The sequence below is a fragment of the Nasonia vitripennis genome, chromosome 1, assembly GCF_009193385.2.
Source record: "Nasonia vitripennis strain AsymCx chromosome 1, Nvit_psr_1.1, whole genome shotgun sequence".
Lineage (NCBI taxonomy): Eukaryota > Metazoa > Arthropoda > Insecta > Hymenoptera > Pteromalidae > Nasonia > Nasonia vitripennis.
The window spans coordinates 17,757,498-17,778,596 of NC_045757.1; the positions used below are offsets into that span (position 1 = coordinate 17,757,498).

At 44.7% G+C, this 21,099-nt stretch overlaps 2 protein-coding genes across 3 annotated transcripts in view; one reads left to right on the forward strand and one right to left on the reverse strand.

The window, feature by feature from the left end:
- LOC100115632 (MOXD1 homolog 2) overlaps window positions 1–21,099 on the forward strand; it is a 432,542-nt gene that overhangs the window by 217,342 nt on the left and 194,101 nt on the right. The window lies entirely within an intron of this gene.
- LOC107982201 (omega-conotoxin-like protein 1) lies at window positions 8,507–9,317 on the reverse strand. Its single transcript, XM_016990124.2, has 3 exons — window positions 9,243–9,317; window positions 9,003–9,113; window positions 8,507–8,780 (listed from the first exon to the last, which is right to left on the reverse strand). The coding sequence occupies exons 2-3, from the start codon at window positions 9,090–9,092 to the stop codon at window positions 8,691–8,693; spliced, it is 180 nt and encodes a 59-aa protein (XP_016845613.1). The 5' UTR covers window positions 9,093–9,113; window positions 9,243–9,317; the 3' UTR covers window positions 8,507–8,690.

Sequence of the window (21,099 nt, forward strand, 5' to 3'; positions counted from 1 at the left end):
GGGCTGCACGTGTAGAGCTGTTTCTTGCCCTATATATATACACGCAGTTATATTGGAGAGTAAAAAATGGCGCACTGCGGAGGCTCGAGAGAGAGAGGGTTATGAATGGTTTTGGTCGGGGAAACGGGGCTGCAAGGTCAGTCTCGAGAATAGCGAATTGCGTCGTTACAGGGTGTGCCTAAAATAAGACCCTGCGCCCTGTTGAGCTCCGAAATGATTTTTTCAATTCTGTTCTTTCCTATGTTACAGGTGAGTTCCGCATATCACACACCGATGTACAATCTTGGCCTGTGCGCACGTAAGTTCTATGACGACTTCGAAACGTTATTCTAAAACTTTTTCTCCATAATACGACATAGATGCACCGATCGATAGTACAGTCGGGGATTCATTAATTCCAGCATGCAAATATTTTCCACCACTCGCAGAGCGAAATATAGCAAACATAGCCGACGAGCATCTGTTTTTTTTTGTACGTGATGCAATCCAATAAACTTTAATCGCCGGTTCGAATCCAATCAATTCTATTACATCATTCCAGCCGGCTGCGCTGTATATTTTCGTTTGAAAATCGATGAGTAGCGCGCGCTGGCCGCTTCAAACGCACGAGCTATACACTCGACAGGCGCATTTTTTTCCAGATGACGCGCTCGGGCGTTTTCCGAGCGCAAACACACCCGCATACGCATACGCCCGCGTTGATTCTCGAAGGGAAATCACAATGTGTACCTTCCAGCTCTGCGCGCGGCGCTATCTGTTTTAATCTTATCTTAAATCCTACACAAATAGGCGAAGGCATGGGCTAAAGAAGTTGTAAACAAAAATCCATATTTCCGCCGCGCTGGATAAATGTGTACGAGCTTCGCGCGCCGAGCAAACACAGGCTCGAAGCTTTTAGAGCGATAACAATAACAATATGTGTCGCGCGGGATTGATAAAATGCAGGCAGCTAAAAATTCGAAACACCGGCTGCGCCGCGCTCCTTATATTTGCCTTCCGTGAGCAAGCCAATATATCGATTCTGGAAAGTTAATCTTTGCTTGCGGTGATTATTATCGCATGCTGAAAAACTCGGTTCCGATTCGCCGAAATTCAAGACAAAAGCTGAACGGTATTTTTTCCATTTTCTGAAGGAACTACATACGCATTCGTATAAAGCAAACAATGGCTCTGACTTTCAATTAGTGAAGGCGTACGAGCAACATTGAAAAAAATGTTCCTTCCAACGAAGCCAAGCCGTTGGTTGAAGTTAACAATAAAACATTGTTCGGTGCGAGAACAGCGCAGCGAGCCTTGAGTTACGGCAGCAGTGGCAGCGAGAAAGCGAAAAAGCCTTTAGGACCTGACAGGCAATTTGACATAAATCGGAAGTGGCCGAACGGGTAAGTGGCTCGCGCTTGACGGGGAAATTCCCCATGCGTAAAAGTGTGCGAGAGATAGATGCTGAGAGCGGAGACAGTATGCGTGCCTGTATGTGCGAGTAGAGAGAAAAGGACGCTGACGAAGATTGGAATCACCGACACCAAGCAGCGAAAGTGTTGGGAAATTGATTTTTTGTATAACGGAACTTTTTTATCGCTAATGTGTTTCGAGGTGTCGAAGATACCGATCTTCGAATCAATGGTAAACATTGACATTGATACGTTGTGTAACTTATGACACCGAGAGTACTATTAGCCAACGCGAAGAACGTAATACTGCAGATTGAAATCGAAGAAAAGAATCGTTCAACTTATTTCTGGTTTTTCGAATCAAAACTCGCAATCCCTGCGAAAACAGAAGCTTTTAATCACACGAGAGTCTTGAATTTCCAAAGCCGGTGTGCGTAGAGAGAGTCCCTTTATATCTCAAAATTGTCGCAGAAAAACCAAGCCAGCGGAAATCTCTCGAAAACGTTTAATTTTAACACACAAAATGGCTATTACACATCTATACGTGTAATGCTACACACTTCATGTGTGTAATGTAATACACTTGGATTTACAGTGCACTCTCGAGGGATTATGACCGTTCGAATTTATTGTTACTCTCCTTTTATCGCTGGGTTTTTATCTGCAAAATCGATAGCTATTCTAAGAAAATCAACGTGTGCAAGCGAAAATCAAAAGGTATAAGCGGACGCGAATAGAATTTTGTTTCCCGATAATCGTGCATTACCTTGGGATATTCGAATCGAGTGGGAAAACGACAGTATTTTCGCAGTCTACCCTCATCGCGTCCCTTTACCGAAATACATCATGCTCTTCGCATGTATTCCCGCTCCTTGTCTACTACCGTCGGCGTGTTTTTCTTCCCCACGTGAAAGGGAAACAGCGAGAAAGGGATTTCGCGGAGTTGCGTAAGCGTAACCCTTTGAGTAACGACTCGTTGCTTGAAGAGAGAAACAGAGGGGGCAAGGCGAGACAGCTCAGGGTCGTTATGCTCGTCGAGCAATGAATCCTCGATGTTCTCAAACGGAACGACAGACTTAAATTCACGCGATGAGCAGCCTCCTTGTTCGATTTGTAAGCGCGCTCGCAGAGCCAAAATTATGCGCGAGTCGCAGCGCGTCTGCACGTACGTGTAATAAGCATTAAATTGAGCGTTATGCCGCGAAGCGCGGAAGGACTTTTATTCCTAAAGGGGTTGCTTCGCCGCTGCGAGGAACTTTTATTGTTTTCCTGGTTGGCTAGAGCCGGAAATCTTATTATTCGGCGGTTCGAAAACACAGCTGCACGGTAAAATTATACTTTTGTTGATGTACTTACTTTCTGTGGTATCGGATAGCCTGTGTGGTTATAATGGGCCGCGCTTGATAATATGTATTGATTCGCGGTTGTATTCGTCAATTATGGCGTAAACAGGCTCATTAAAGATACATCAATATATTCCGAATAATGTTCTAGATAATTGGTGAGTGGACGAAGCGATCAATGATGTAGGTAATTTGTTTATCATTGAATTGTGTACAGCAAAGCTAATGCGCGCGCTATCAAAATTATATAATTTTCAAATCATCGAATCATCACAAGTGCAGACTGCAAGGCCACAGAAAATAATGCACCGATCAACGATGCAGTGCAATAGCAACGATCGATTATTCGTACAAATACACTTGTATACTGTGTGCTTTAATTCCGAAGCGCAAGCCTGAAATGAATCTAAAAAGGTCATCGCTCATCTGAAATCTTTCCATGCACTATTAAATACACAGTGATTGCTATAAAAATCATAAGCCTACATCTGGAGTGAACTTCCAGTTCAGCGGCCGCCGGCCGCGGCGCTAAAACCATCGCGCGTGACACGAACCTCTCTCTCTCTCTCTCTCTCTCTCTCTCTCTCTCTCTCTCTCTCTCTCTCTTTCTCTCTTTCTCGGGCAAAGGTAAATAACGAACGCTAGTCCGAAGGAACGAGTTCGCGCAATTAGAACCATCGAGTCCAGAGCCAGTGCTTCTCTCCGATTTTCGCTTAGATCATCTCGGCGGAAGCTCAGCCGCGGCTACGACCTATACGAACCCGAGCTAGCTCGTATTTCCCAGCGTTTAAGCAGATTAAACCTGCCCTCTCCCTCCCGCCCGGGAGAATTCGTGAGGGAGAAAAAAAGGGAGAACGAGAGACGGCGATAGCACGAACGATAGCGAACGTGTTTGTGGGGCGGTGATGGGAAACTCGCTGAATTTTCTTCGGCCTCGGCTGGTTTACTTCTTTCCTCTGTGCGCGCAGGGCTGCCGTGCCCCGTGATTGACGGTTTTCGTATTCGCGCTGCGATCTGCCGGAATATTGTTTTCCTAATGAAGTTAGGCCCGTCGCGGCTCGAATCTTCCTGGATATTGCCGGAAGAATCTTTTGCTCGCGGCGATGGGGGGGGGGGGGGGGGGTTATTTCCGTATTCGTGATTTTCCAAAGATTCGTTAAAGCGAACGCTTGTTGAATTTGTATCGCTTGTGCGGCGAAAACATTTTGCACGCTCGACAGCAGCGTAAAAAAGAAGTATGCAAAATATAATTTCGCGGAAAATCGTTACAAAAGAGTTACCTAACGGAGGGAAGAAAAAACAAACGAAAAATCGTGAAACACACTTTTACGGCATGCACAGTGCTTTAAAATTCAGCCGAGCCGGCAGCTCGCCAGACACGATCTCTCGTGCTAACTGCAGCAGCTACCGTGCGCGGGCGCGCTTCGGATAAAATAGATGGCACGTAAAATCGTGTTGCGCGAAAACGACGGCAATCAGTGCTTAAATCAATTTCGATTCCCTTCAAAACCCGTTAATTCCAATTAGCGAAATCCCGCGCCGAGCGCCGCACTCGCGTTTATTCGCCGATCGAGTTTTGCCCTTCTCTCACCCCCCTCCTCCCTCCCTCTCTCTCTCTCTCTCTCTCTCTCTCTCTCTCTCTTTCTCTCTACTGCCGCCGCAGTCGCTCCGCGGTTCGTGACGAATTTTAGAATTACCGCGAGAGGAGAATTCTCGAGTTCCTACCTCCAACTCGACCGCCTACGCGCTCTCCCTCTTGCTCTCACGATTTCCGCGAGTTGTCCCCTCGCTAATGGGAGTCGCGATAGATAGATATAGATACCGCCCGGCGCTTTCTCGTTGCGTGTATAAGTATATATGCATTCCGTGTGCATTTGCTGCAGCAGCGAGAGGACAAATAGTCGTTCCCTTAATTGACGAACGACAGCTGCAGCACTTTTTTCTTGCCATTGATGAGATTTTAAAGTCCCGCAGTCACGGTTGCTTCACGTTTTCATTAGTGCTCCGCCGTCAAGCGGTTCTCGTGAGATTTCGGTGGATACGACTACTATTGTTGCGTGTGTGTCTTATTTTTTGTCAATTATCCCTGTACGAATTAAATTTAAATTTTCTTGCGCGACCGCTGTTAGAACCTCTCGAAGAAGCCATTTCAGCTCGTTTCGCGAACTTTCTTTCGTTTTGGATCGGATTATCACGTCGACATATGGGATAAAGCTGCATATAATCACTCGCGAGAGCATTTGCCAATTTGCGGAGCCGATGTATAGGTATGCGTCGTCTGCTTGCGCGGTAAAAACGAGAATCGAAAGAGCGAGATGAATTTTACGATACGGCCGGAGCGATTGGCTTAATTGACGCGAGAGAGTAGCCAAAGTCCGTCGTCGTTGCTTCATGTTTTTATTAGTCTGCGCTGCGCCGCACCGCGAGCTCGTTCTCTCTCGGGCCGGCTTTATGAAGATAATAGCAACCGGCGCGCTGAGATCTTGGGAATAATGACTTGGCCAATCCGACCAATCGCTATTGATTCGAGATTACAAAAAGGAAATCCGCTCGAGTCGCTCTTATCTCATTTTTGCCGATGAACGTACAGAGTATACATTTTCTGTTTTAAGTGAAATTTAACATTACCCTCACTTAATCGATAAAAATTTTCATTCCAGCCGATTAAATGGATATAGTCGCAAACTCAATGGTTGATAATCCGCGTAATGAGGAATAATTATAAGGCGCTTTTAATGAAAGGAAAATTTCTCAAAGCTCCGTGATAAACCTAATTCTCATTCTGAGAAGCTCGGCGAGCGAATAGACGCACCTCTTAATTTGCATTCCGCTTCATCTCTCGCCGCGTCGCAGAGAAATCCACGCCAAAGCGCAAAGACCAAAGCCGCCCGCCCCCCCCCCTCCTCTTTCTTTCACGATAGAACGAAAAAGCGACGAACGGAGACAGATGCGCTGCTTTTTTGTGCCTTTTCCGCGGCCGCGTTCGCGCAGCACGTCCATACTAATTTCATGATAATTCGCCGAGACGACGAGAGAGGGACAGAGACGGAGAGGAAGACGCTGCGACTCTCGTCGTAGCATATAGTCGGAAGGGAAAATGACGGTCTTTGACACGACTTAATCCAGAGTCGTTGCGCCCTCATGCCAAATTACCAGGTCCAATCCCATTCGAATTCTATTCGGCGTAATTTGAAAGCTGGCGATGACGCTGTATACGTACATATCCTCGAGCTTTCTTTCTCTTGCTCTGGCTAAGACCCTCTGTATCATCTGCGTGCAGCCTATTTTTATGTGACTCTTGCCTCCTGACTTTTTATGCCCGTCTTTTCCTTCTTATTAAGGGCTCTTCTTCTCTTTGTATCGTCATTCCGCTGGTTTGTCTGTTGGCTTGCCTTTATATTTTTGCAGGAGCGGCTGTATACGTGAGTTTCAAAAAGGGTGCTCTCTTTCTTTTTCTCACAAGACCCCGAGGTTGAATGCCTACGTTAAATACATACTTGGAATATAAAGTCCGAAAGACCGAGCATAAAGTCCAAGAAAGTAATTTTTCTGAAAATTTTCCAATGCAACCAACTGGATCGCATCTTATAAATTCAGAGTTTCCTTGATAGCCGACTATTCTCAGAGCATAACATACTCCCTCTTCCCACCCTCATCGCGTTTTTTATTTCAGTTTTCCACGCGTACCAGCGTCTGCAGGACGAGTTCCTTACCCGGAGGCCAAATTATAGATCGAGGCCACGAGCGCTTTAATACGCGGTAATGACTGTGTTCTCGAGCTCGGCTCTCTGCCGATGCGCACTGCAGTACACGTATACAAGCTAGAGAGACTCGAATACATACAAGCCGTCACGCTGAACATACAAATTGAATGGCCGCGAGTCGGCCATAGGCTCGAGTCTACTACTACCTATGTAATCTGCGCGTATGTCTGCATGTGCGTATGTACGTGTGTGCGTGGAGCGCACGCGTTCGGTATCCTTTTTCTGTCCCCGAGGAGTTGCTCTGTACACGCATGGATATTTATGTACGATCTGTTCTTCTTCTCTGTACTTACGGTCGAGGAAATGATCGTCGGGGTTTCGTGTGAAACGAATAACCTGATGCACGCGGACGCATTTGCGGAACTTTTGAATTTCATGCCTCTTGAATTGCACCGTATTACCGATGCTTATACCGATGAATCATTTCAATACTCATACGATGGCTCTATTTTCATTTCGCACCGATTCAGCAATATCAGAGTTCTCGGAATACCAGCTGTTGTACCGCGGATATTAGGCCGTCGAAACGATATACCGAACTGATCATGCAAGTGTACTTTAAACGAAATTTTAAATAAAATTACCGAGAGATAGTGGCCGGTCGGTGTAAAAAAAATGTCATCCCACCGCAATGAATAGCTCTTCGCGCATTAACTTCGTGACCCCAAATTTATCAACTCGCTCGCGAGATACGCGTTATTCACGTAAAATCGCGCTTTGAACTTTATTTATGCGAAGCACAAAGAGCGGAGTTGGGAAAAAGTACGAGGAGTTTATATTTCGCGTAAAAAGTATTTTATGCATGCAAGTATGAGAATCTCACACTGACAAATTATCATATATGCACAGCGTTTGTCCCTTCAGAAATAAAAGCGTAAAACCAGCAGCAGCAACAGTGCGCGCGGTGCGTTTTACGCGGAAATTGTTTCTCCGTTATCGTCGTCGGTGATTGCAACGAAGCGACGATGAAAGTGCGCGATATATTTTTAAAAAATTGCTCTAACCCTCTTTATAACGTAAAAACGCAAGGCGTTCTCTGCAGCTGCATAGCCGCGGCACTTTTCATTTTAAATATTTCAAAATTATGCGAGCTTTATTAGGCAGCCGGTGACCCGTAAAAATCGCGGGAAAAACATTTCGCCGCGAGGGAGTCAAAAATGCGCTGCACGCGCGCTCAAGAGAGCAGAAAAAGTATTTCCCGATTCGCGTCGTAAGCTACCTATATACATTTGCATCTCAAACACGCTGCAAAACCGAGGCGCGGCGACGACTCAGACTTAATCAAGCCCAGCTCGATAAGCCCGGTCTGCCGAGGCGCGAGAAAATCGCCAATTCGGAAAATTACTTTTTCGCTCCGACAACTGCAATCGGCCGTGCGACACGTGCAATTGCACCGTTAAAAGAGAGCAGAGTAAGAGAGGGAGAGAGAGTGTAGAGCAGAGGTGCTGTGACCCAGATTTTCCAGTGCGAGGCGTCCCGTCGTCGTCGGCAGCGGCGGCTGGCCCAGGCGCTCTTTGTTCGTAAATTAGCCATTTCATCTTCCTCTCGGTCGTGCAGCGGGCTCGTTTCTCGTGCGCGCGCAGGTGTGGAGAGTCGCGCGATAAACTCGTGCGGAACGATGTACGAGGTGCGACGACGAGCTGCCGCTGTGTGAAAATACCCGAACGCACGCCAGCGGCGGAGCTTTGGCTTTTTTCACTCTCTGCAGTTCTCGGGGATGTTTGGACGAAGCGCGCTGGCTCGGCGAAAATTTTGCGCTCGTTGGCTACTACTCGTGCATCGCAGTTGATTAAGGGTATAATATTCGGCTGATTAGTGTGTGCGGTACCGCGCCTGCGGAGGAGTTATCACTGCTTTGGTATTAAATTCGCGTATGCTTGTGACAAACTGTTTCCTTTGCTCCTGTGTGAGATTCAAGCGGTGTATTTCTTGTTATACTTGTTTTTGGAAATGAATTCGTTGAAACATTTTGAGTGCTGTCGGATTGGTCGCGAGTAAAAAATAGCCGTTTGTATAAAAATTGAACAATTATTTATTGAATAATAAGGAACTGTGCTCGCTCGAGTGAAGAACGGACATTTTTAACGATAAGTTTGTGATAGCCTACGCTTCTGTTGTTTGTTTTCTAAAATGTACAATACCAGCAAATAGCAATAATAAATCAAATTTCTAATCTCGATCAAAATTTAAATTTACTGAGGTCCAAGTGGTCCACCAGACACGCATTTGGCCAAGTAACTATGGCACAGCAAGCCCTTACAGCAGTCTTCGGTAGTGTAGCACTAAAAATTAAAAAATAGAAATTTTTAATTAGTCGTCGGACTCTTATTACAGGAGCACCAAACGCATTTATTCTAGAGTTTATTGGATGCTATTTCCGGCTCGGGTGAGGCGTCTTTAGCCATGATCGTCACCGTCTCGTGCTGACGTTACCCTCGATAGAAATAGCTTTTTTTCTCCTTGTTTCACAATATTAAGTTCTCAATAAAAGTCTCTCTACTTACATGTTGACCAATTTTGCTGCAAGTTTCAGCGGCGAAAGCCACTGCTACGATCAGAAGGAAGGCGAAAAGAACGATGCTGAGGTTTGCCATTTTATGAGATTGCGATTAGGCCTGCAAAAAATACCAATATGAACTATTTATCGTTTTGACGGTGTGTCATAATAAGAAATGTTGATTTATAGGTTTTGAAAGAAAAGTATTTTTATGAAATTTCTTCTATGAATGAGCTTTGTAACTTACTGTGTCGTCTTCCGGCTTAAGAAGAACTATGTTTTTAGTTGCTTGGGCTTCAGTTTTTATACTGTCTCACGATTAAGAGAAGATATAAACGAGCCAAAAAGTGGGGAGATCATTCACGCGTGGATAATGTCGCGCACTCAGCGATGCGTAAAGTATTTTTGACTGCGTCTTTAATTGATTAGATATAATTACATTTTGATAGAAGTAACAGATAGCGAACAGTCTTGCGATTGTTTAATTAAACTATTAGAAAATAAAAGATCTCACTGATATTATGAGGATATACTTTGTTTAGAGAAGTGTTTATGATTTTACGACGTATTTTAATCTTAAAGATAAGCCGAGAAGGCTCGAACGGATACACGTGTACTTAACTTACAAGCATAATTTTGTATTCTTAACAAAGTTTGATATCGACTTCATTTATAATTAAGGTATTTTAACTTTCGTCAGCGTGAATCAGCTATCAAAAATGTGTAGAGATGTGGAAAACCTCAAAAAGAAATAAAGAATGCATGATCGAAAGTAAAATCATCCTAAAAATTATTTAGACCAAACTACGATGTTGTAATTGGCAATTTATTCTGCATTTGCATTTTTTTTAAATTATTAGACATTTATACATTTTACATAGAATATAACTTCTATGTAAACACTATTAACTAATGTATACAGCACAAGTGCTTTGTCTTTGTTCACTTTTTTTCTATTTACTTAAAAACTGTGCGCGAGAGGTACAATTATAAAATACACTCTTTGTGGTGACGCATTTAGTGACATACAATCATCGTATTTTATTTTCACTTCAACTTGCTAATCTTTATTCAGCCCGAAAGCTGTCGAATTGATTAAGATACGACACGTTTACCCAATAAAGCTTTAATACTTTCATATAAACAATGAAATTGTGATAGCAAGTTTTTTCTGCAACAACAGCTATTGCTACCTAACAATATTCCATCACAAACGTTTTGTTTCCCAAATCTCTTACAAAATGACGTTCTAAAGAATCTTGAAATTCCATCAGATTTTCGTGAGATAATACTTGCAAGCCAACCCCAACAAATCAGAGAAGTCATCTCTTCCAAGCTACCTGAGTACGACGTCATAAATTCATAAATGTATAATATGTCAGCAATAAAGGCATGCCTAATTTGTAATCCTCAATACGAGATTCTGTATTGAAGCAATTCCGTAATGCTTTTGTCAGGATATTTATGCAGCAATGTAAATCCGCACGTATATCTGGCTGGTATACGTCGTCGGGTCGTACATAAATCTCACCGAAACAATAAAATATGACTTGTGCGATTGTTTTTCAGATGGGCGAAAGATTTCTTTTACCGCCTTTCCAATGCCTGATTGTATTATATTACTGTTACCTCGTATATCCATATTTATAGGCCTCTTATAATGATATTATATCTTTCCATTATTTTATTACTCTTTAATATTATGCCATGATTATTTCAGAATCCAGCTCGAATTTGCTTGTCACGCTTGGAGAAGCTTCTGACAAAACACATTTTTCATCAAATTTCGTTCCGCATGATTAATTGCGATTTCTAGAAACAAGCGCTGGAATAAGTGACATGACAAATATTTATCATAATTTTTTTATTGCGACTACAGCTTCAATTAACTTCCTTTTTTCGTATCTCCCTGTCTCTTTCTCTTTTTCGTACTCTTCGCTCTGCCGATTCCCCATCGCGATATAAAGAAGCCGAACGACCCCAATATTCAATCGTCCCCACTACAACTGCTCCGTGTTGCTTCTGACTCCCGCGCGCGATTGATCTCGCGCAGAGGCCGAGCAACGCTCGATAGTTTCATTTCTACCGTAAAAAAAGAGCAAGAAGCCGCAGTCCAGCCGACCGGCCCATATACCGAAGAAGTTCGCTCAAATAAAAAGGAAGAAAAGGTGGGCAAGAAGGAGACATAAAAATATAGCGCTGACACGGTCTGCGAAACTCGGGAGCGGATAGCGATCTCCTTTTGTCTTCCTTCTTCCGTCTTTTTATTCTCCTCGCTCTTACCTCTCCGATTCCTTTGCATGTACTTACTGCACTCTTATGTATTTTCGTATGTACCGTTGGATTTCTTCGTCCTGTTGATTTCTTGCATGCTCCCGAACGTTTATTTCACTCTCGCACTTTTCGAGTGAGTGTTCCACATCCTTGCTCTGTGCTGCAGCTCGTTCCGCCTGTTTTATTGTCGCAGTCTGCCGTAAATTTTTCGCAATTTTCCTTGCTGTACGACCTGCGGTTATTCTTTCGGAATATTTATATATGATGAAGTGTCCATGATTTTCGTGGATTTTCACGCTGTGTCGCGCCTGAATTTGAATAATTCGCTACGAAGGGTCGTAAAAATGAACGTTAAAAATAGCTTTATGGAGAATGTGACACAAATTTCGTTGTATATATACGCATTATATCTGATTCTGGTATATTTTTGCTTCTTAATTAAACATTTATTTGAGATGTTTTTATGATCTCGAGCTTGTGAGATAAAAAAATAGTCAAAAGTTTATGGGTCGTGTTAAATACAAGGTCTTATCCATAAGTCAAGCTAAGCACTGCAACTTGTCGACGCAAGAAACACTGTTCTCCAAATACGGTAATTCTATATATCTTTCCCGTCGTCCCCTTTGCCGAAATCAAACAATTTTCTCTAACTGCGAGTATTTCTGTGGCAGACTTTGCGCCTCGAGCGTCGCACGCGCTTTTTTTCGCTCAGCCAGCGTTTTCACCGACGAAATGCTTTTCTCTCTTTTCTCCACGTTTCCCGCCGCTACTGCCGAAATACTCGAACGGCGCGATACGTTCGTACCGATAACGAGTAATACGAAAAAAAGGTGAGGGAAAGAATAGCACAGGAGCGAGTAAAAAGATATAAAGAATTGATGTTATCGAGCTTTATACTCTCGTATATTGGCTGACCCGACGCTTTTTCCGAGCTTGTTCTATTATCCTCTTTTTTTTTAATGTACTAGACGTGGCGCAGTGCGCTGCGCGCACTGTAGTAGACTATAATTTCATTAACTTATTAAATGGAATATAAATACTTGATTGATATTTTTAATATTTGTTTTCTATCACGGAACTATATCAAACTTTACAATATATGATTCATTTCGCGCTCATATAAATTTCAAAATTGCCGCGGTTTCATTGCCAACTTCCTTTTAAAATTTTAAGGTTATGTCTCGAGAATAGAATAGTCCCGAGAGTAGAATGTCTCTAGAATATTATAAATATACAAATTATAATTTGATATGTATTATAGTATTATATTACATTTTTAATATTAGAATCAATTTTAGAAATCAAAAACAAATCAAAAATTTCTAACTATACTTTTGACGCATGCGCACTACATGGGCCAATCATATTGACGCATTCTTGGCTTCACTTCATCCAGTCATGACTTTTTTATATAGGGATAATACAAGAAATGCTGTGTGTGGTTGCTGAATTCGATTGTTGCCCGAAATAAAATCCGAATCATCGGCTAATGGAGCATTGATTGTTTACTGCATCGCGAATTGGTTTCCGTTTACATTGTTTCGCTTCGATTCTGCTCGACCCTTTGACGGAGTTCAACAAAAACATACGTATAGCAGTTATTTGTAGAAGGTATACTGCTATTTCATTCATGCCTTTCTATATTCGTTCAATTCGAACCTAATAATTGAAAATGATTCAGGAAATTATCTCGCAGCATTGACATAAATACCGATAATGATCGAGATTTCCCGGTCGATTGTCTAATCTCGAACTGGAACAGCACGTGAGCTCGCGAAACGGTAGCAGCATACTCGATATAGAGGAGATGTGTGCCGACTGAATGGAACTGCTGATTCTCGCGCTACTCTCCAGCTGAAAAATACATGAAAGGTCCCCACCTCGCCGTTGGTACAGATTCCGCGAAAGAGAGAAAGAGACGAGGTCACATTGCACACTCCCGTCGCGTAGTTCCCAACGAAAATCAATGGTCAATTGCGAAGACTCTCGTCGTGCCCGTGTCGCGCGCTGCCTTTTTCAGCAATCAGTCAGAGTATAAAGAGTACGCGGCACACGTATACAGTGGCTCTATGTATCGGCGCCCGGATTTTCACCTGCAACCCTTTCAAGGGCTTCTCGGAAGGAATTTCATGGTTGAGCCGCGCACACGCGCGCTGAAAATACCGGTCAATTAAAACTTTCGCTGAAAGCTGCGCGTCGTTCGCGTTAGGAAAAATGGCCTCTTTGCTACGACGGCGTGAGGGAACTTTTTCAATTTATACGCAGCCCTGTTTCGACCTCGCGTTAGACGGCTGATTTGCCCTTTTTTTTCCTCCTTCCTCTTGTTGGACCCTGTCCTGTCTCGCGCCTTCGGGGGCTTCCTTAATTAAATATCGAGGCACGCAGATGAGTTGCCGAGCTAGTTTACGAGCGTGAACGATTGCCCATGGAAATTTTTTACGCAGCGAGAGCCTTTCCGTCGAAACAAAAAAGTTTAAATTAATCGCGGAAGCGTTTACACGTCGGTTAAACACGCAGAAGTTGATGTGCAATTTTTTACTCTTTAAAAATGAACAATAAAGTGGGGGAAACAAATAAATCTCTTAACGGCTCTTTAAACGCGTAAACAACGCGTGTTGAAATAAAATGGTGTATAACGAGGAAAAAAGTGAAACGCTTGATTTTAATCGCGATGCGCGAGGATATAAAACGTCAAGCCGTTGAACCCGACGCGCGCGGCTCTCAACACTAATATATAGGTATACGCAGCGCAACGGTGGGTTATATAGAAAAACTCCGCTCCGCCGCAACAGGAGCAGCAGCTCGGGATATTATAATCACAGAGATTATATTTAGAGAACTAGCAAAAGCAGTTCAAAGGGTCGCGGGAGAGAAAGTGAGAGAGAGAGAGAGAGAGAGAGAGAGAGAGAGAGAGAGAGAGAGAGAGAGAGAGACTGCAGAGATCCCGTGCGTATACATAATACGGGCGCCAGTGGGCAGTAGCATCAGTCGTGTTGCTCTATAAATACAGCGCGCTCTGCAGTAGCGCTGGAATAATATAATTATCCCGATGATCTACGGCAACACTTGGTCGCTTTCTCATCCTTGTTTCGCGGCGACATTTGTCATGAGTCGGGGGGCTCCCAGGCTACGACTACGACGACTACGCTCTCTTGCAAGTCGAGCGAACTTCCTGCTTTCTCTCTTGCGCCAACTGCATGGCTGGTGCTATCTATAAATTCGGTATTAGGAGAGTGAAAAACGCGAGCCGACGATTTGCTCGACGGCATTAAGAACGCGCGAGCGCCGCCGCTTATGCGGCCGGATTATTAATGGAGATTGCCGGGGCGGAGTTGTGTTTATGCGCGAGCGACACCGATGTCGGGGATTAGTGTGGATAGCCGCGGACTTTTTGCCACGCTGATATTTATGTCTCTGAGCTCTTTCTCTCTCTTGCTCGACTGCTGCAATTAATTGATTAATTGCCTTCACTCGGATTGTCCGGGAAAAATCCGAGAGGATACGGGAGCGCTCATTATCTCTATATCACATCGGTGCATCTAGATTGAAAGGATTAGATGCCTACAGGAAAAGAGTTACAAAATATGATTGCGGCTGCACTATACTCTGCGTCGTATTGCACAATCTTCTACTCGCATGCGTCAGCCGACTGGATTTATTGCGTCCGTTCGTTATATTTTTCTTTTTCGAAAAACGGGACAGCTTCCATTTGCATCTTGGACAAAATTAATTTCGAACGTATAGACTCGACAAATATACACCGGCTAGAAACAGAACAGCAGAAATCCCTCGATTAATCTCTCCGCGCGCGCACTTACGTAATCCATCTCCTTCTCGCTTACAAAGGCACTGCTCACACGTACACATACGTGCGCGCGCGGCTTGAACAAATCCGTCGGTGTGTCGTTGCACAATAAGGCGCCGATAATGTGACAATCGTCGTGTGCATTCACGGGGCTCGGGAATCGTGAGTCGCACACAGCGAACGACAGCGAAACGACGGAGAGCCGCATTGTGCGCGGGAGGCCGCGTCTCTCTCTCTCTCTCTCTCTCTCTCTCTTAGCGCGAAGCTATATAACTAAAAGTGGCAAATGTCCTATTTAGCAGAACAAAAGGCACGTCGTCGTCGCCGTTGTCGGAGCGTACAAAGCACCGCGGCCCAATCGAACCGTTGCACATTCTCCGATGCTTGGATCCTTTTTCCCGCAGCGATATATAAAGTCACTCCTCTCTCCTACATAATGGACCATCGCGACTTTGGCCCCCTTCTTTTTGCCTTCTTCGCTCGCTCCCTCGCTCTTTTTGTCCGCCTCTCGTTCGTAAGAAAACGTCTGCAGCGCGTCCTCCTCTCGCGAACAGGGACATTAAAAGCCGCTGCAGCGTCGAAGAAAGCCGAACAAGTGGACGCTGCTGTGTGTTGATACTGCAGTGCAAGTGCAGCCGTCGATGCAAGGAGGAGAGAAAGAACGACGCGACTGGGAAAGAATGCAAGAACGAGCGCAAAAACGCCCGAAGATGAAGGAGTCGGAGAGAAAAAGGCTGAGATATTACGATGCGGGCATCGAAGTTGTTCTGGAAGTTTAGCTGCTCTTGAGAGAACGTTACTTTGACTGAAATTTCCGTAAAACGAGCTAATCGAATTCCGCCGGCTGCATCCAGTCACATGAAGTATATAGCTGGAATATATAAAAAGCAGTGGGAGGTTGGAATTTTTGCTCGTAAATTTGCGAAATATGCTTCGAAAACTCGCGGCGAATGAATCAATTCCCAGAGGAGGAGTAGGCAATAAACGTTAAAACGCAGCGCGAGATACGCCCGCACAATAAAGGAAAAAATTACGACTGCATTAAGAGCGCGAGGAAGACGTACGAGCGTGATTGCGCGCGTGGCTAAATACAAGAGCGAAATGACAAATGAGAGGAATAAAAAGAGCCAAATGACAAATGAGATGAATAAAAAGAGCCAAATGACAGGGAGAGAGAGAGAGAGACAGAGAGAGAGAGAGAGAGAGAGAGAGAGAGAGAGAGAGACAGAGAGAGAGAGAGAGAGAGAGAGAGAGAGAGAGAGAGCTGGCCTTGTTTTTTGTGGATCAGGTTTTGGAAAAAGAAAATGGGTCGATGCGGTGTATCGAACAATTAAATGTACCTGGCATTGATTGCGTACAATGGCATACGCGGTCCAATTGATTTTGTCGCAGCGCGCGCATCTCGATTCCGTGTTATTTCCTGTCTTGTTACGCTGCAGCGTTTGGGATTTTATAATTCCGACTGTACGAAGGAGGTATACACGACACCGAGAATTATCCAACGATAAATGCCCAATTAAAGGCTTAATTAAGGAGTGAAGTAAGCGCTTAATGTTTATTTTACAGGCTGTAATTAAATATCGCCGGCTGGCAAGATTGCTCAATGATATAAAGTGACGAACTTTATGTCAGGGAGTAAAATCATAAAAGCTTCCGCTTTAAGTTTGCGGCATTTTAACTGGCGCTCGCGCTGTCGAGAGAAAAGAAGGAGTAAAGAAAGAGAGGGATAGGGAGAGGGAGAGCATGAACAGTATAAAAAGAAGAAGAGAAACGAGCCTCGAAAAGAAATCCCAAGGTTCCGTTGCACGACGCGCAATTAATTTGCACTTTAATCTTTATAAGAGATAAGAGAGAGAAGCGAATCCATGGTCTCTCCACTCTGTGGAAGCAAGAGAGACGACGCTGCAGAGAAATGAGATGTTATTAAGAGTACTTTAAATCTACTCTCCTTATAAATAAACTCCCCTGCCAAAATTTTCGAAAACGACAGCGTAAGCTACTACCTTGATTATAAAGTATAACGTTTATTTATTCTATCGTCGCGAAAACACACACACGTGGAAAATTGTTGAAACCAAGGAATTCCCTGATCCATCGGTGATCAGGTTGTTACCCTGTCCCGGCTCTCATTCCTTCACCGCTCGGCTCGGACAAATTCGCATTAGTAAACTAACCAGTAGCGGTTGCGGCGGTTCTGTGGTGCGCAACGCACACACACAGTATCGGAGCGACAAATGCACCAAGAGCGAAAGGGAAAAGAGCGGCATCGGAGACGAGAAAGAGAAAGAATGATAGACAGACAAGCCACGGCGGCGCGGAGTAAAAGAGAGCAAGACTCGCCGTCGTCGTCAGCGCGCGGCAGGATTTAATGACGTTGAATGGTGGTCCGGGAGGTTAAGATAGGAGAAGAGAGGAAGAAGAAGCATCGCCGAGCCGAGCCGCTTACGAGCTTTTAATTGGCTTACTTTGCCGCCTGCGCGCGCGCGCGCGCGAGAGAGAGAGAGAGAGAGAGAGCTGGCTTTGTTTTTTCTGGATCACTCGCTCTCTTCTCTCGTAAGAGAAGCCGCGACTCTGCGGATGTTTTATCGGGCTCGCCCTGCAAGACGGCAACTTGTAATTCAAATAAAAAAAGTTTCGCTTCCTTTGCTCTCGCGGCCGAGACAACGCTCTCTCGGCTTGTTTTAAATACGCGCGTAAAGTGCGTTGGGATGGAGAGTGCCCGCGAGAAGAAAATTTTACGAGATTTGAAAAAAAATAATAGCTGCAAGATTCCCCTTTCTATATAGCCATCGAATATCGCACCTCGCAAAAGCTGTCGTCGAGCGGCGTTCGACTCGGGCCTCCGTAAACACTCGACTCTATTCCCGTCCGGCATTTACTGCAGAGGCATACATCTGCGCGCGCTCCGAAAAAACTTTTCTTCACAGATCATAAGCGCGCGGGAGAGAGGCACGAAGAAACGTGTCGAAATTTCAAAAGTGCTGCACGCACCGACGCGCAGCTGACGCGACGACGTGATCGCTTCCCTCGACGAGTGACGAATATTGCGCGTGGGCGAGGACGTCTAATGAGTTGACGGCTACTGTCGCGCTGCGGAGCGCGTCAAACGTCGTCGTCGTCGTCGTTGCCACCGCTGGCTCTCGTGAGTATAGTTGTGCTAGAGAGCGAGACTCGACAGCGATGACTGTCGGAATTGTATTATCGCGACCGCTCCGCTCCCATTACTGCTTATTGCGCGAGCTGTAACGTGCTGCAGAGGGAGTGTGGGTCGCGTTTAATGTGCACGCAGGAGATCGCACCGGATGGTCGAAAAGGAAGTCGCGAGTTTTTGCGGTGCCGAGGTGATGGATGAAAGTATGTGCGATACGGCTTCTTTTATTATTATTATTATTATTTAATATAATTTAGAGGGCTGAAATTCAGTCGAGTCATCTTTCAAATTGATTTATATACGCGCGCGAATGGTTTTTGATGAGCTTGTTGAAAGTTGTCCGGAAAAAAAATTTAATATAGAGTTCGAAACGAACAGAGTTTACTTTACACCGTTGTTACGCTGTGGTTAAAAAGCAATCAGTCAATGAAACCTCGCGTAAACAAACAAATTCAATACGGGAGGGCACGCAAGCAATCAATTAACGATAATTCACAAAGAGAGCCAGAAAGGACTTTTAAACGACCGCCCGATATTTCCGTACATATATATTATATTTCACGCGAGCCAGGAAATATTAGTACTGGACTGCAAAAACTCGGAAACTTTCGTAATTCCTCTCTCCTCGAAACTTTTGTGCGCGCGTGCCATTCGTTACTCCTCGCTCTCGCAGCTTGACTCATCGGCCGACCGAATTCTGTCAAAGTTCCTTCAAAACTACACGACGCCGCGTCGGCTCGAATTGATTTTTCGGGAGTAGTATAGCACACACACACACACACACTCATACACACACACACTCTCTCTCACACATGACACATAGAAAAAGCGGAAGAGGCGGAGACGAAGCGATTTGAACGCGTCGGCGCAGGGCCTTTTTTGTTTCGCGGATGAGACGCACCAGCGGCTCCGTTTCGGGAGGTCGGCTTTGAGACGTCGAGGCGCGTTTGAGGGATTTATTTATAGAGCTTGTATCACATGTGTGAATTACTTTTTTTTCCGCCTCGCGCGACGCTTCTCTTCTATTTTTTCTCCTTTTTTCAGGGACAAGTTGTTTTGCCGAGTGTAAGTGCTTCGAACTATTTACGACTAGAGATGCGTGTAAGCGCTAAAAGTGGGGCGTTAAGTTTTTATTTTTGAAATTTTGTCATTATTTTTTTCAGTACAAGAAACCAGAACGGAAATGTCAACGGGGAAAGTTCTTTTTCGTGTTTGGAAAAGAGCAACCGTATTCATTTCAAGCGTATATTTATTCCATGACGCTTCATTACATCAAGAGGATACAGACAGCACTCGAATCGAGTGATTCGAGTGCGATTTCACAAGATTCTTCAAACGCGTTCGCTTCCCTCTGTCTCTCGGTGGGAGTGAAAAACAACAAATTACAAGTACGAGTTCTCGCGAGGCAAAAAATGTCATTGTTATAGCGGACGAAATAAAAACATAGACTCTGCTGCGTCGCCTCGAGTGTAAATTAAATACTTATACCGCACTGAGTGGATACGTTTCGACAATAAAGTATACGTGTGTATAGCGACTGTTACACTGAAAGCTTTACGAGCCATGACAAGCATTTTTCTTAACACCTGTCATCTCGCGCACCAAGTCGTATAACAGTTATGAGTGTCCACGCGGGCGACCTCCTCGAAAATAAAAAAAAGAGAGAGAAGAAGAGCGAGAGAGCAGAAGAAAACAATATTGCTTTGGGCGCAGACGTATCAGACTTTTTGCGCAAGCGGCATCTTTCGAATGAATCTTCATGTCGTGTGTTAACGAGCAAGAAATGAAAAAAAATTGGGAGGAGTGCGCAGAGGGAGCGTAATAGCGATATGAGTGATCGATTCGAGCCTCGCCCACGCCCGGTTAATTATACGCGGAGAAAAAAAAATTGACATTGATATACTCATCACGATTCGTTCTCTTGTATACGCGCTGCAATCGTGATTTTTGGCGTTGTCATCAGCGACTCTGCGCGGAGATGAGAACGTGGGAACTTGTTGCGATTACATTACGACTTCGAAACCTGTTTTTCTCACATTTCTAATTACCAAGGTACTTCAGTTGTGTAATGGCACGAGCTGTTAATTCCTGCATCTCTCGTCGTTCAGCAATAACCCCGCAAGATCATTTATGCCTTGTCCTACGCACAAAACATCCTCTTAGCGCGATAGCCCAACAATTACATAATTCAGCGAGCCAATTGTCCTCCTCCCTCTCGTTATCAACGACGTGGATCGAGAGAGAGAGGAGAGAGAGAGAGAGAGAGAGAGAGAGAGAGAGAGAGAGAGAGAGAGAGAGAGAGAGAGAGACGTGCACGAACCGGCTCCGAACAAAACAGTGAGAACGTGTACAGTGCGCAATTTCATCGGAATGCGCACTGCGCGTGGGCCCTTTTAAAGAGGTGAACCACGAGAGACGATCCCAAAGACGACGACGACGGGGCAAATAAAAAAAGGCGAGTCGCGCGCCGCTATGCGCAGTCGCGGTTTCTCTCGGATAATGACCGGATAGCGATGACGATCTGTCCGCGAGATGCGACTTTATATATGCTAATTCCTCCTCCTCTCATTTCACGATAACTTTTTCATTCGATTTTTCACTCCTTGATACACACGTACGCGCGTACAGACGCACAGGAGAGAGCGCATTGTCCGCTTGCGCGCGCTCTAATGCGCCGCCCGGTAATTATCTTAATGCGCTCGCGGACTTTTTAAGAAAGGGCGACGGAATTGAAAAGTTAATTGAAAAGGCTAGATACGCGCGAGGGCCGTCATTACCGGGGGATGTGTATAATTACGATGCGAGAGCTGCCCGCGTGTATGTGCGCTGGTACATGTACACGTATGCGAAGTATATACAACTATACATACATAT